The sequence below is a fragment of the Porites lutea genome, chromosome 4 (assembly GCF_958299795.1).
Source record: "Porites lutea chromosome 4, jaPorLute2.1, whole genome shotgun sequence".
Taxonomy (NCBI): Eukaryota; Metazoa; Cnidaria; class Anthozoa; order Scleractinia; family Poritidae; genus Porites; species Porites lutea.
This window is the reverse complement of record NC_133204.1, coordinates 8,306,122-8,319,659: the sequence shown is the minus strand read 5'-3', so window position 1 is coordinate 8,319,659 and position 13,538 is coordinate 8,306,122. Positions and strand designations below refer to the sequence as shown.

The 13,538-nt window shown below is 40.1% G+C and overlaps 3 protein-coding genes across 3 annotated transcripts in view; 1 reads left to right on the top strand and 2 right to left on the bottom strand.

Annotated features, from left to right (window-relative positions):
* The window catches only part of LOC140934121 (disintegrin and metalloproteinase domain-containing protein 12-like), a 41,775-nt gene that overhangs the window by 8,698 nt on the left and 19,539 nt on the right, over window positions 1–13,538 (bottom strand). The window contains exons 13-25 of the mRNA XM_073383803.1: window positions 13,445–13,529; window positions 12,928–12,988; window positions 12,357–12,456; window positions 12,191–12,262; window positions 11,495–11,593; window positions 11,291–11,371; window positions 9,737–9,787; window positions 9,591–9,654; window positions 4,648–4,753; window positions 3,862–3,972; window positions 2,309–2,387; window positions 1,774–1,860; window positions 1,366–1,497 (exon numbers count right to left, since the gene is read on the bottom strand). Of these exons, the coding sequence (XP_073239904.1) occupies window positions 1,366–1,497; window positions 1,774–1,860; window positions 2,309–2,387; window positions 3,862–3,972; window positions 4,648–4,753; window positions 9,591–9,654; window positions 9,737–9,787; window positions 11,291–11,371; window positions 11,495–11,593; window positions 12,191–12,262; window positions 12,357–12,456; window positions 12,928–12,988; window positions 13,445–13,529 (1,128 nt within the window). The remainder of the gene's footprint in view (window positions 1–1,365; window positions 1,498–1,773; window positions 1,861–2,308; window positions 2,388–3,861; window positions 3,973–4,647; window positions 4,754–9,590; window positions 9,655–9,736; window positions 9,788–11,290; window positions 11,372–11,494; window positions 11,594–12,190; window positions 12,263–12,356; window positions 12,457–12,927; window positions 12,989–13,444; window positions 13,530–13,538) is intronic.
* Window positions 5,302–6,696, top strand: LOC140935638 (uncharacterized). The gene is made up of 2 exons (XM_073385210.1): window positions 5,302–5,978; window positions 6,269–6,696. The coding sequence occupies exons 1-2, from the start codon at window positions 5,330–5,332 to the stop codon at window positions 6,541–6,543; spliced, it is 924 nt and encodes a 307-aa protein (XP_073241311.1). The 5' UTR covers window positions 5,302–5,329; the 3' UTR covers window positions 6,544–6,696.
* On the bottom strand, window positions 6,596–8,797 carry LOC140935639 (uncharacterized). Its single transcript, XM_073385211.1, has 2 exons — window positions 8,673–8,797; window positions 6,596–8,496 (listed from the first exon to the last, which is right to left on the bottom strand). Exons 1-2 carry the CDS (start codon window positions 8,696–8,698, stop codon window positions 7,980–7,982), a joined length of 543 nt encoding a protein of 180 aa, XP_073241312.1. The 5' UTR covers window positions 8,699–8,797; the 3' UTR covers window positions 6,596–7,979.

Here is a 13,538-nt window from a genome sequence, read left to right as displayed (position 1 = left end):
GTTGAGCATGGAATTGGTTAAAACTCAAAGTCACGAGTTCGAATCTTTGGAGGATAATTATTCACTGACTATCAGCACGCAGGGATGTCGGATTAACACAAGGAAGTTTAACACCAAAGGAACATAGCCTTTACAGAGCTTTAAAACACAGCATCCGCCAACACAAACTTGACTTGAACTTTGAGTAAAACTAAACAGCCCCTACCAATAATAAAAAACTCTCACTTGAACTTCAGATATCTTACGGCTTCCGCGAACTTGTAAACACAGAACCTGAAAATCGACCTTCGTCACACTTGACTAAACACAGCAGTCCAGCTCGTGGGAAAAAACATAGTTCGTCAAAAGAACTCGCTTAGAACTTGTATACCGTTTGACATAAGGTTCTAGAAAATACTAAACAGGCGAATAGTAGTAGCTTTTCGACATATTTTATGATTTCAGTAACTGATGCAAATCTGCTGACTCATGCTGAAATGTAAACATGCCCTAATTAATTATTCATGGCTAATCCAAAAACGTAGAGAACGTTCGAGAAAGTCACGCAACGCATGAAAGCAATTTTACTACGTAACACTCAACAAAGACAAAATGTCTTTGTGCAGCATTTTATAACTTTAAATTCATCATAAAACAGTTCGAAAGGAGGGCTCACTCGTGAAATGTTTTTCAACACTCGAAGAGAAATTTCGTGTCTCTGCGCGGCCACGAAATATCCTCTATTTATTCCTCGAGTAATTAAAGACTAAACTCGAAGTGATCCCAAGATATCACGAAGTAGTCCGATCTCATTTCGTGAAATAGTTGAAACAAGCCGAAAAGTCACGAACTTACACGCCCAATCTTGTCCCGAAACTAGTGCATCATTTCATAACTATTTTTCACAATCCAAACTACCTTGGATCACAGTAGCGCAATCGGCTAATCCCTCATCTTAGAGTCTCCTCTGATCTGACGGTTCACACAGGTGAGTCGGTTCAAACCCCGGGAAGGCCAAAATAGTAATTCTTTCTTCCTCGAAAAAGTTAAAGAATAAATCAAAGAAATCGAAGTGATCTCGAGATATCTCGAACTAATTCGGCTCCCACTTCGTCAAATAGTCGAATAGAGCCGAAAACCTACACACTTTGCTTGCCCAATCTTGTCAAAAAATTGCAACTTTGATACATTCCTGAGCGTCGCGAATCCTTTACTTCGCGCTCCGCCGAAGTAATTAAGTTTCCATTTTCAGTTTTTAACTTATTTTCAACGCTGTTTTATACAGAAGAGCCGAAATTCGTCACGAATGGCCCTTCCTGTTCAGCCTACGTAACAAGTGCGTAAGAAATATAGTGGATATCCCTCCTCCAAGACTACTACTCAGGCTATTTGCACTTTTTTTGTACACCTCAGTGACATACCTCCAGCTTTAGTTGGATTAATGCATTCTACCCACTCACTGCAATCTCGACCTTGCCAGCAGCTAAGGCAGAAACATTCGGCTTCATTGTTGCAAATCTACGGAATTCGAATGTAATCAAATCATATTCAGGAACATAAATAGCTGTACTGAAGATTACAGTTGCGGTCTTAGGGACAGTAAAAGAGACAATGTTGTAAAACGTAACACTACTTTAAATTGAAAAAATCTCTTGGCACCACCAGTAGCTTTAACTAAACTGAATGATTAGCATGTGATAGTGACCCCTCAAACTTGAAGAGTAGTATTTCTACTCCAGAAACACGCAAGCCTCTTCTAAGAACGATATACATCACAGTACAAGAGTTACTCACCCCATTTCCATTGGAGCAGTTGTTTGGACACTTCCCAAGGCCTAAGCTAAACACTTGTATATCTGTACACTTTCTGCCTATACATAACTGGAGGAAAATAGAAAGTTACGTTCATGAGAGTTAAGTTTGGCAAGAATGAATAATCTTCTCACAAGGAAGGTGCAATTCCTCAGTGATTTGTTAAGCAGCAGATGGCCTCAGCGAAACCAGTGAAAACTCCCATAAGCACAGTTTGGCAGCGTCAAAAGTCATGTTCTACCACGAAAAAATGGTCTGCACCTGGAACTTTGTCGCTAAGAATAGTACACGCCGAAAAAAAATTAGTACCTGTTGGCTTCTGTTAGTGCTCATTTTATTTTAGGTCAAACCCGAGTTGACTTTTCAAGGTAACTACAAGGCACACCGGTATTGCTTGAAAAACCTGCGCAGCGTAGTACTTAATGTAAATTTAAAAATTGTAAAACTGACGCCGTCAGTTTTACAATTTTTAAATTTACACGGGTATTGCTGGTCACTCAACTGTTCGACAACTCACCTTGTTCTCTCCGCATTTTGTCCCCTCTAAAGTCTCTCCAGGATCAGCCACATCTTTTCCAAGGGTTACAGAAGCACTTCTATAAAATGTAAACAAAGCAAACGAACTTTAGAGGAGATAATCCATTATTCTCCTGGTAATATACAGTCAGACCAATAAAAAAGTAAAACAAAGGGGCAAATTAACCTTTTTTGGATTAAACTAACAACCCCCCCTGAGAGAAAGCCGACCCACTGGATCTTACAAGTGAACAGAAAAAAAATTTACTTAAGGTTCTTTAAAAGTTCAGCTTCTTCAATAAGCGACGAACAAACTCTCTGTCAGGAAGGATTTCGCGTGGAAGGCGCAGTCATGACACGAGTTGGCGCGCAAATACTCCCGTCGCTCCCGCAACACCGAACTGAAGAACCGTCTCGCATAGCCAAGTCAAGTCAACTTTAATTAGGCAGAGTAGCCCTATCAGCCATTGGCTGGAATCAAAAGAGGCCCTGCGTGAATTATGATTACATGATAATAAATTTAAAAATTTAAAACTACTTTAAAATTTTGAACAAAGAATCTTAAAAAGTGCCTAAAAGGGAAATTACACATCATCATAATTTGTTTAAGAAAAATAAGACAGCTATCGAAGTTACCTAAGAATTATATTAATAACAAACGACTAATGGCTAAAACGAAATCTAAGAAAGTTCTTAAAAATGGAAAGCGACGTAGCTTCTTTTATTGATGTGGGTAAATTATTAAAAAGAACCGCACCTGAAAATATAAAAGATTTAGTGTTTTTATCCTGGCGTTAACTTAGGGTTCGGTAGATGAATGTCGTTGCTTTGTCTTGTCTATTGAGTGTGAATAGTGCGATTTCTAATAACATAATCCGATAAATACGGAGGAACTAATTCATTTAGACATTTAAAAACTAAAATACATTTGTGGGCTTTTCTTTGTGTTTCCTCGTCCACCCACCCTAACATTTTGAATGATTCTTCGGTCGTTGCCCTCCTTCGTATTACGTGTGCTGCCCTGTTTTGTAGACGTTGCAAGCTGTTAGTGCGTCCGATTGACAGCCCACCCCGTACCGAATCAGCGTAATCAAAAATCGGCTATACTAAACAATTATACACTCATTTAGCAGCTTTTACGGTAAGGTAACGTCGTATGCGGAACAGCAGGTCGAGACGCTTGCTCACTTCATTACAAATCCATTCTACGAGCTCGTTCCACGAGAGATTCTCAACGAGTGCAACCCCTAAGTAATAAAACCTCGATACTCTGTCAATTTCTTTCCCGTGAAGTTTTATTTTATGGTCTGAACAGTGTTCTAGTTTCTGCCTAGTACCAAACAGCATTTATTTAGTCTTACTCTGATTGAGTACGAGCCTGTTGCTTGCTACTTCTTTTATCACTCTCTTCTCGAAATCTTTACCGTTGGTAAAAGTGAAATAGAGCAAATGATTTGTTTAAAACCAGCGCCCGGTGGCGAATTTTAGAGCACAGGTCCCATTTTGGATAAATGTGTAACTACGAGAAAACAAAAGAGACAGAAAGATACTAACTTGCATAAGGTACGCTCATAGTTATACGGGCAGCTGCTTTTTTCAGTGCCAATAACTGGAAACTCAATTTCATCTATGTTTGTACAGTGAAGCATTCCACAAAGCTTGTCCCTAAAACAAAAAACTCCATAAGACAAAGTAAACTATTAACTTAAAGGCAAAAGAAAACTATGCCTTTTATGCAATTTTGAGAAAGACCACCTGTGCCATAAGTAGGCGAGGGCTAATTTTCCGAAGAGCAGCTGTTAAAGGGGCCAATCACACACCCATGTACCCACTGGGATTGATATCCAAGGCAACGTTTCAGCCTTTTTTCGGATCCTGTCTGAATAAAATGAGCCCACATCCGACGACATCTTGATTATCGTAGGACGTGGCTTGACGTTCGGACATAGTTATTACAAAGGCTATCATTTTGCGGATAAATCAAGTCTACCGCGCTTGAGTGCCTGTGAAAATTTTCGTACCAAAGAAAGAACATTGTTGCAGGGAATATATGACAGTAATCAATATTCCTGCGAATACAATGCGCACGTTTTGTTGGAGACGGGTAATACGTCTTTCATTGAGTCGGACCAGAATGGTGACTTGGCCGTACTTATGTCCTTTCAAGATAGACCGAAAAGCTAATGGCGCTTCTTTTGCTTTTTCTGAGTGGCTGTGCTCTCTTTTTTCTTCAATTATTTCCTTTAAATTACTTCACTCCTTCTTCGGTATCAAGAGCACAATAAATGTTGTTGTTGGTGGTGGTGGTGGTTGTTGTAGTTTTGCAACATATAAACTTACTCAGGAGCACACTTGAAATACGTATTGTTCCCTGGCTGATGGCAGTTTCCACACGCAATGCCTCTCTCGTTCATCTCGTAACACCCGTCTGGACCGGATTTGGCGCCTGCATAAAAGTAACAAGTAAATAATTCAAGAGTGCGTGAGGAGAGCAACATGAGATATCAGCTCTTTTACGGCTTTTTCTATTACGGACACCTCAACTTAAAAGTCAAGAAAAAGCTTTTATTTGCCGACTGGTAAGATACACTGGTTGGGTATCAAACTTCTGAGCTATAGAAGGCTGATAAGAATCCGGCGCTGAATAGTGTCTTGACACTTAACAGTGTAGGTGTAACACTCAGTGACTTAAAATAACTCAGGAGAATGTGCCACCTTTGTCCTGACATCTGCAAACGTTCACCATTCTACACTTTTCGGATAAGGAAAAAAACTGCAGGCTCCGCCTCACAGCACTTTTACTGATCTGCATTGAATTTGTTACCTCTGCGTCCTGCGTCCCTGACTAATAATAGGGACTTTAAGATCCAGGACGCGACGGCTTTTAGGACGCGGTGACCGGGCAAAAGCCTGGAACGAGGACGGCATTGTAAGCTTGGGAAATTTAAGTTAAGATTTGCGACGCGATGGGGTCAATATCAGTACATTAATCCGTGCGAAGGTTTTAACGAAGAAACAAGAAATGGCTTCCTTCCAAAAACCTCAAGAATTACTGCTACCTTGCTTGGAGGAAGAAATTAAGGACGACGAAGAATTCTCAGTGCTTTACGAGGCGTATGCTCCACAAAATCTTCCATTTCAGCACTCGGCATACGAGAAATTTTCTCTCGAAAACAAAAATTCTGCCGAATGCAAAGCTGATTTTCGCGTCGATAAAAGGGATATCGCATTACTTGTTGAAGCCTTAAGAGTTCCGCCCATCTTCAAGTGCTCTAATGGAACTATCTGCGATGGAACCGTCCAAAAGCGGTTCTCATATCCATGCCGCTATTCCGACATGATGCCAATCTTTGGGCGATCGGTGCCAGAGCTGAGTATGATCTGCAACCAGGTGACAGACTGGATATATAATACTCACGGGCACAAGGTTACACGGTGGAAACATGGTATTTTAAACCCACCTTTAATCGCTACGTATGCAGATGGGGCCCACTCTAATGGAGGAGCCCTTGATAACTATTTCGGCTTTATAGACGGAACTGTGCGGCCCATTAGTCGGCCGATGTCAAACCAGCGAGTTGTTTATAATGGCCACAAGCGCGTACATGCGCTCACGTTCCAGGCCTTCACGCTTCCCAATGGACTGATTGCTAATATTTATGGTCCTGTAGGTAAGCCCCAGATTTTTTTTTCTATTCACAAAGCAACCTTTTTTCCCTTCATTGCCATGTTAATGGAATTTTTCTTTCATTGTACTTGCCTCTTACTTTTGCCGTTTTTTTGGTGAAATTCTTTTAATAATTGATAATAGCCTATTCAATTTCTTGTTTCCACGCCATATACCCTACGTGCTAGTTAAATGTAAAGCCTACATGACTTGATTTTAGCAAACATTAATGATGAAATATATATCCTTAATTTGTTTTAAGAGTGGAACCTTTGTTTTCTTTCCTTCTTGTAGAGGCCAGAATGCACGATGCAAGAATGCTGGCAGTCTCCCAACTGTATGATGATTTACAAAACTTTGCATTTGACCCTGTTGGTAGAGCAATGTGTTTATATGGGGATCCAGCGTACCCACTCAGGGTTCACTTGAAGGCACCTTTCAGAGTTGGCATTCTAACAAGAGATATGGCGATGTTTAATGAGTCCATGAGTGCTGTTCGCTCATCAGTTGAATGGTTATTCGGAGATATTGTAAACTACTTCAAAATTTTAGATGTTAAAAAAAATTGAAGATTGGACTCAGTCAAGTAGGAAAAATGTACATAGTATGTTCTATTTTAAGGAATGCTTTAACTTGTCTCTATTCAAACACAACAGCTGATTTTTTTGGACTAGATCCACCTTCATTAAATGACTATTTTAATTAACAGGACTTTGTCACAGTGGACTTTTCATGAGAATAATATAAGTTTTTTATAGATAATTCCTGTGACAAAAATGCCTCTTTAAGAGAGATGTGTGTAAAAATTTCCTTATGTAATTAACCTTCCTGCCTGTAAGTTCCAGACTCTTGGACTGGAACATGTTGTTTTCTACTGAGCTAGGGTTAGTTAAAGTTTTTTAGTAAGTTTTCTTCACCAAGAATAATCAGTGATAGGGATAGATATGGTTTAACTAAGATATCCAAGCAACAAATATAGTTTTTGCTCATATAATTTTGTGCACACAAATCAGTACCTTTAAAATAATATTTAATTAACTTTTTGTGGATTGGTTTGACATGTAAAAACACAACTGACGGCCTGGAAGGAAGGCCTCTTATTTGTACAGAGAACAGAGGTAGAAGTAAAATCCCTCAAGTAATAAAACAAAACATTCTTTGTCACTTAAAAAACTGGCAACAATTGTGTACATATACAACATCAGTCATCTTTCCTTGCTGCTGGTGACAACCGAGTTTCAACTTTTCCAGCAAAAAAAAAAAACAAACAAACAAACAATCAATACAAATGCAACAGGTGGTTTGATCTCATCTGTATCTCGTGGGCCTGCAAATCAAGCAGTGTATTTTTTAAAATATTTTCCTCCACAAGCCACTCCAAAATCTTCATGCAGTGTAGTTTTAGATGTTGGCTTATGCTACTTTAAAGTACCAGTCAAATCGAAGCTTAATCATCCTCCCTGGGCATTTGAACTTTTGGCTTATTGAGTGTTTAAATTCCCCCTTCCAGGGTTCAAAAGCCATTTAAATACCCCATTCTATGTCCGTTTCAAGTGATCAAATTCCCACCTAAAATTTTAATTAAGTGACCATAATTTATTTCTTTTGCTCTTTTGTGCAAGGGGGATATTTAAGCATGGATTTGACCGATACATACCAGCAAAGTACAGTTATCATATGTAGTTATTTTATGGGAATGATATGCAGTGCAGCAAAATATGCTACAAAACCTGACTGTGACACAAATCCATAGATCACTTATTGGCTAATTTCTCTAATAGAGCCATCATTGCCCTTGACTGTTCTTGTTGTTGTTGCATCATCATCATTTGAGTGTTAAGCAGCTGTTGTTGGCTTTGTTGTTGTTGCTGTTGCATTACTTTAAACATTTCTGTTTGTTGCTGTTGTGTTTGTAGCTGCTGTTTGGCCATTGCTTCCATTTTTTCTCTTTCCAACGCTTGCTGTTCTTGCAACATTTTAAACTCTTGTTGTTTCAGTTCGTAATTCATCTTGCCCTATCTGCTAAAAATTCCATAGCTTCACTTCCACTTCTACGCTGTCGTTTGGTTTTTTCCTCTTCGCTCTCACTTGTTCTTTTCCTAGTCTCCGACAGCTTTTCCATCGCCTTTAATCTCGCATCTTCTGCCTTTGCTCGGTCGTTTTCACATTTTTCATTTTTCTCTGCTCTTAATTCCTGTGATTCTGCCTCTGAACTTTCTTCTAAAGCGATGATAGTGTCCAAAAGATTTTCCAGTTCGCTTGGCTCGTCGGGCGCTATACCGGATGCCTTCTCCTCGGCTCTGACTTTACTTTTATGCTTGTTGACGATAATCCCCATGTGGTCGCGAACCGATCTCTTATCAACGCTGAATCTCAGTACGGTACATTCGTTCAAAATTTGAGCTATTTTCTCCCACATCCCGCTTCTTTGAGTGGATCCTTTTATGGACGTAAAAGGGTTTAAATTTACCACTTCTCGGCACAAGAACACGTCATGCTCGTTTGACCAAAACATCACCGAGCTAAAAATAAAATAACAGGAGTATAAGCTTAAGCTTACATTCAATGCTTCGACTGAATGAAATCACGCTTAGCGTCCGCGAAATATTCCTATATCCTTTCCCAAACAAAACACATGTTGAAAATACGAGGATTTGTTCAACCGACTCAAATAGCCATGAATAAAGCTCACATTTACCTGGGAGGTTTAGGCTTGGATGCCATGCTTCGATTCAGGACTTCAAGTCTTCAACTAGCTGTTCACCTGTGAATATACGATGAAAAATGCCTTAACTGGCGCATCTTTGCAATCCAAATTGACTGCAATCTAGGACCAAGATTTTAAGTAACTCTACTGAGGGCCTGAGAGGTTTAAGGGAGACAAAGTATTACTTTCATGGACAAAAAAAAGGACTTTATACTCACGTTCTGTACAAAACGCCAAAGTTTCCCAAATGACGTTCTCGACGCGACTTTGCGCCACTGATACGACGCCTTGGGCAAGCGTACTATGTACCCTGCCTGGATATTTTACTTCCGGTGGCGTCTTATAGCCGTCGCGTCCTGGATCTTAAGACGCAAAATAATTCAATGGATGCGTCCCGTAGGACGCAAAGATCGATCGATCTGAACATATTTTGGTAGAAAATCCTGTTCGTGTGATTTCTGTGGCTGTTAATGTGGTTGTTGTTTAACGATGCATATATATTTTAGTTCCCTCATTTTTGCTTTTTAAATAGAAGGAATATGTTTTAATTTCACTAAACTGCGATAAAGAGTTTGCTGCCTGGTTACATAAAGACCCAAGCTTTTTCAATTTAGAACTCGTTGTTTTTTGAACTGAGATTCAATAGTTCTGCACTGGGACTCGTGATTTTTCACAAGATGAGTCCCAGGACTCAACGTAACTATTTCTAACAAAATCACTGGATCTGATGAAATCGTATACCCTTTTTAAAGACTCAAAAACCCCGAAAACCATACCCTGTTGAACGGCACATCCCCGTTTAGGTAAAATAAGGGGGTGCCGCCACCAGGATTTAAGACACAAACGTCAACGTTTTGAACAAAAAAAGGTGCAATCGGCTTTAAAGCTTAGGAGACAAAACGTTCATACCAGGCCCCCACAAGTCTTGACATTGTTCGTCATGTGAGGGACATTCACTGTTGTAGCAGTATCCCTGCAAAAGAAAAACAAACACATCAAAACTTCTAAATCTATTTTATAATAGAGTTCACAGTAACACCAAGTAGGATTCTCACCTTGTTGTTTCCACATGGCTTGCCATTCTGAACATATTTATTGCTTGGGCACTGATGGATAAACACATCGTCTGTTAGTGAACTCTAACTGAAAGTTGTTTTAACCAGTGAGCCTGGGCTAGGTTGCACAAAACCTTCTTACGATAAGAGGGCTCTTAACGGTTGTTCTGTAATAACAACATATTGTTTGAAATGATAGTTACGAGTTCCCTTAAGCTTAAGATGTTTTTTTGCAACCCACACGACCCTGGTTCGCTTTGTGAGATCTACACAGGGGCATAGCGTGAGATTTTGAAGGGGTACGCAAAGGGAAAAAGTTAGAAGGCCGAAGGCGCTCCAAAGTGGGGGCGTCTAGGAGCATGCTTCCCTAGAATTAAGTTTTAAATTTAGGGGCCCGGAAATACCATTCCCAGGCAAGCGTTATCCACAGGACATTACGAAAATGCATATGGTTTGAATATATTTTACCCATCTCTAGTGTTGTCGTAAGGTACAGTGTTAACTGAAAATGGTCACACAGTGACGCCATCAAGGAAATTACAAGCAAAGGGCGAGATCAGTAACCTGCATGACAGTCGTCTCTCTTCGTCTCTCCTTCCAAACATCCCTTGCGATGAGGAGCGACGAAAGACGGCTGTATTCGCTGGCTAAAGGCGAGACGATCACCCTTCAGACGGGCAAAAGACAGCAATCTAATGCGAAACATTTTTCTAGTCCACCTTGTTTAATGATAAAAATACTTTCAGGAAATCAGTATAAATATACATAAAAATTGTTTTTCCAGATTTCAACTGTACGCACGGGCGTATATGCGTACATGGGCGCTACGCTCCTGCTACAGTTAATAGTGCAATTGCTTCGGCTTTGATTGGATAACACTAAAATTTGAGGAAAGCCACCTCGTCAAAAATGTGGCGCGCACGCAGGAATTTTCCCGTGCTTTTTGCCGGCTACATGTACGGTCGACTCCAGATAGCTCGAGCCTTCAAGAGAAATCGAAAAAAGTTCGAGTTTTCGGGAGTTTGAAGCAAATAAAACTGGTTAAACATTGTATCTGAATTGGCCTGACAAAACAAGTAAAGACAAAGAATATACGATCGCTTTGAAATATGTTTTGGAATGCAGCTCACTTTTTTTCTTCACTTGTCACCCGCTAAAAACATAGTTCGAGTTGTCAAGGGCACAATTGTATAGAAATGATCTGAAGGGAAACAAAAATTAGTTCGAGTTAGCGGGAGGTTCGAGTTATTGGGGGTTCAAGTTACCGAGGGTAAAAATTACAGTAAATGTATGAGGGAAATCCAGGGGAAATCGATTTTGGTTGAGTTAGCGCGAGGTTCAAGTTAGCGACGGTTCGAGTTATCGGGAGTCGACTGTATTGGAGTGGAGCTCTCACTGGTATGGCCTGATCGTATCTCTACTTAAGGACCAAGGCCAGTGATATCATTCAGTAATAGGCCACCAAGCCAAAAATCGCTTGGGCTTTCTTCTTAAGAGAATAATTTGAGAAGTTTGAGAATCTAAGAAGTATTTAGAATAGACAAACTTGCTTACCAATTCTGATATTCCGTCGCATTGTTCGGGCAAGTCGCATTCGTTCACTTTTTCTCGGCATACAGTACCCTTTGCCTTAATCTGCAATCAGCGAAAAGGAGCAAAACTAAATTTATGCTTCAGATTGTAGCGTTTGGATCTTATGGCTACTCTTATTGTTTATGACCGCGGTTCATTGACGTAAGTCTAGAAGCAAAGTCTTACCTTACAATTGCCACAACAGGGGCCGGTGTCACATTCAGAACCAGGAAGAAGTTTACAGGTCGTAGCATTACAGCAGCCTTCGCTATACGTTTCACACTCCTAAACAATTATGACATTAACATGTTATTAAGGGTATGGGAGGGTGACACTATTGACTTGCAAATAAACAATGCATGTTGTATCTTCGTTACCCAATATAACATCAGTGTCGAGGTTGCACGTGAGTGCGGGACGCGGTATCTAATGAGGCCGAGGCTCATAATTGTAAGAGGCTAGTAAATGAGATGTCACGACTATGCAATTTCATCGAATCAGGTCTATATAGGCTACAGTATCTAATAGGCCAGTTTCTAATTATTAAAATACGCACATGACCTCGACGGTAGGGGGGGATAAAAAAACGAAATTGCATTGAGATTCAGGGATTAATTATTCACTTCTTTGATTTTTATTTATCTTACCAATTTACGTCCAATATAACTCCACGCCTTCTACTTCACACATCTCAACCAACCCCTACAATGCTGCTGTGATACTCACACATCCCTAATACACACAAAAAAAACTTCACAGGCGCCTAGTACATCGATGCCCAAATATACGCTCCCACAGCGCCTTTCTTTATGGTCCTTACCTCGGAGCCTAGTTTTGATAATTTGAAATAAGCCCTTTACATACTATACAGATTCACTGTACCTCAACTGTACCGCAGTCACACTCTTCACCTTCCTCTTTGAAGCCATTGCCACAAACAGCGTCACCAAACATCTGAGAACGACAACCAAAAAATGAGTATAACAAGAGGCGGTAAAACTGAAGGTGGACAGTCAACAAGAAAAAATTCAAATATCCTTGAGCTTACTCTAGTTGGTGTGTTGAATAAACACGCATCCAATCCTCTGTCGAGGTATTCTTGGTACCAGTCACGGCTACATGTTGACCATTCTTTGGACGGTGTGGACCTTCAACAAATAAATTATTATTTCAACAAAGGACAAATCGCGCGCTACCTATGTAGCCACTTAAAGGACACCTCTACAAGGTGAACACCTCCCTATTACGGACACCGATTGGATAAAAAGCTGATCCCCGCTCTATACGCATGTCAAGAACCGTTTTTCAGTTCGCAGCCAACAGCTACCACATGGGAACGGTGAATCCGACGCTTAAAAAAGTGCTTTACTTTGTAGAGGAGGAGGGGAGAGTAGTGAAAGAAACCGTTCACACTTTTCCTCTTTCCAGAAAAAGTGATGAAGATCTAAAGAATGCCACGATATTTTCATTTGTCAAGAAGAGGCGAACCTATGACAATGCTTAACACAGCTGAGGCAACCATTTGTCATCTAATATAGAACATATTTTTGTAAGACAGAGAAACCACAGTTATTTTTAAAGACCTAGAGTTCATAACTAGTAGTAAGTAAAAGACTTGCCTAGCAACTGCAGACATGATACATCCCTGATTATCAGCTGCGTCGCACTTACAATTTGGAGCTGAAATATAGAGGAGTTTTACTTTTAAACCATTGGCTAATATTCCACGTTCAAAGGGAAAAATTTGTTATTTCGCAGATTTAGTGCTACTTGAAAGAAAATCCAATAGCAGTGTTTGTACCAATATAAATTCACATATGGCAGTACGGCCTTCCTATAAGTTATTATATTACAGCATGAAAGAGGCTGCCTCGTTCCCAGGCGCCTCTCTCTCGATGTAAATTTGCTCGCCACCAAAATGCGAAGGGCCTGAAGAGGAGGTAGTGAAAGATGCTTTTTGGGATGAGATGAGGACAGGTGAGTGAAGCTTGAAAGGTAAAGTTTGGTCCATTTGAATCATAAGCGTATTGTGAATGGGTAGAGTAATTACTATTCTACAATTCGGGTTTAAAAATACATTAAAACAGCTACAACCGCTCGAATAAACTTCTCGATAAATATCATTAGCAGACTTACAGTCATCATCATGATACATGCCAAAGTTATGACCCATTTCATGAGCCAAAACGGCGGCCGTAGCTGCGGCACTTACAGCATAGTCCTGTTTTAA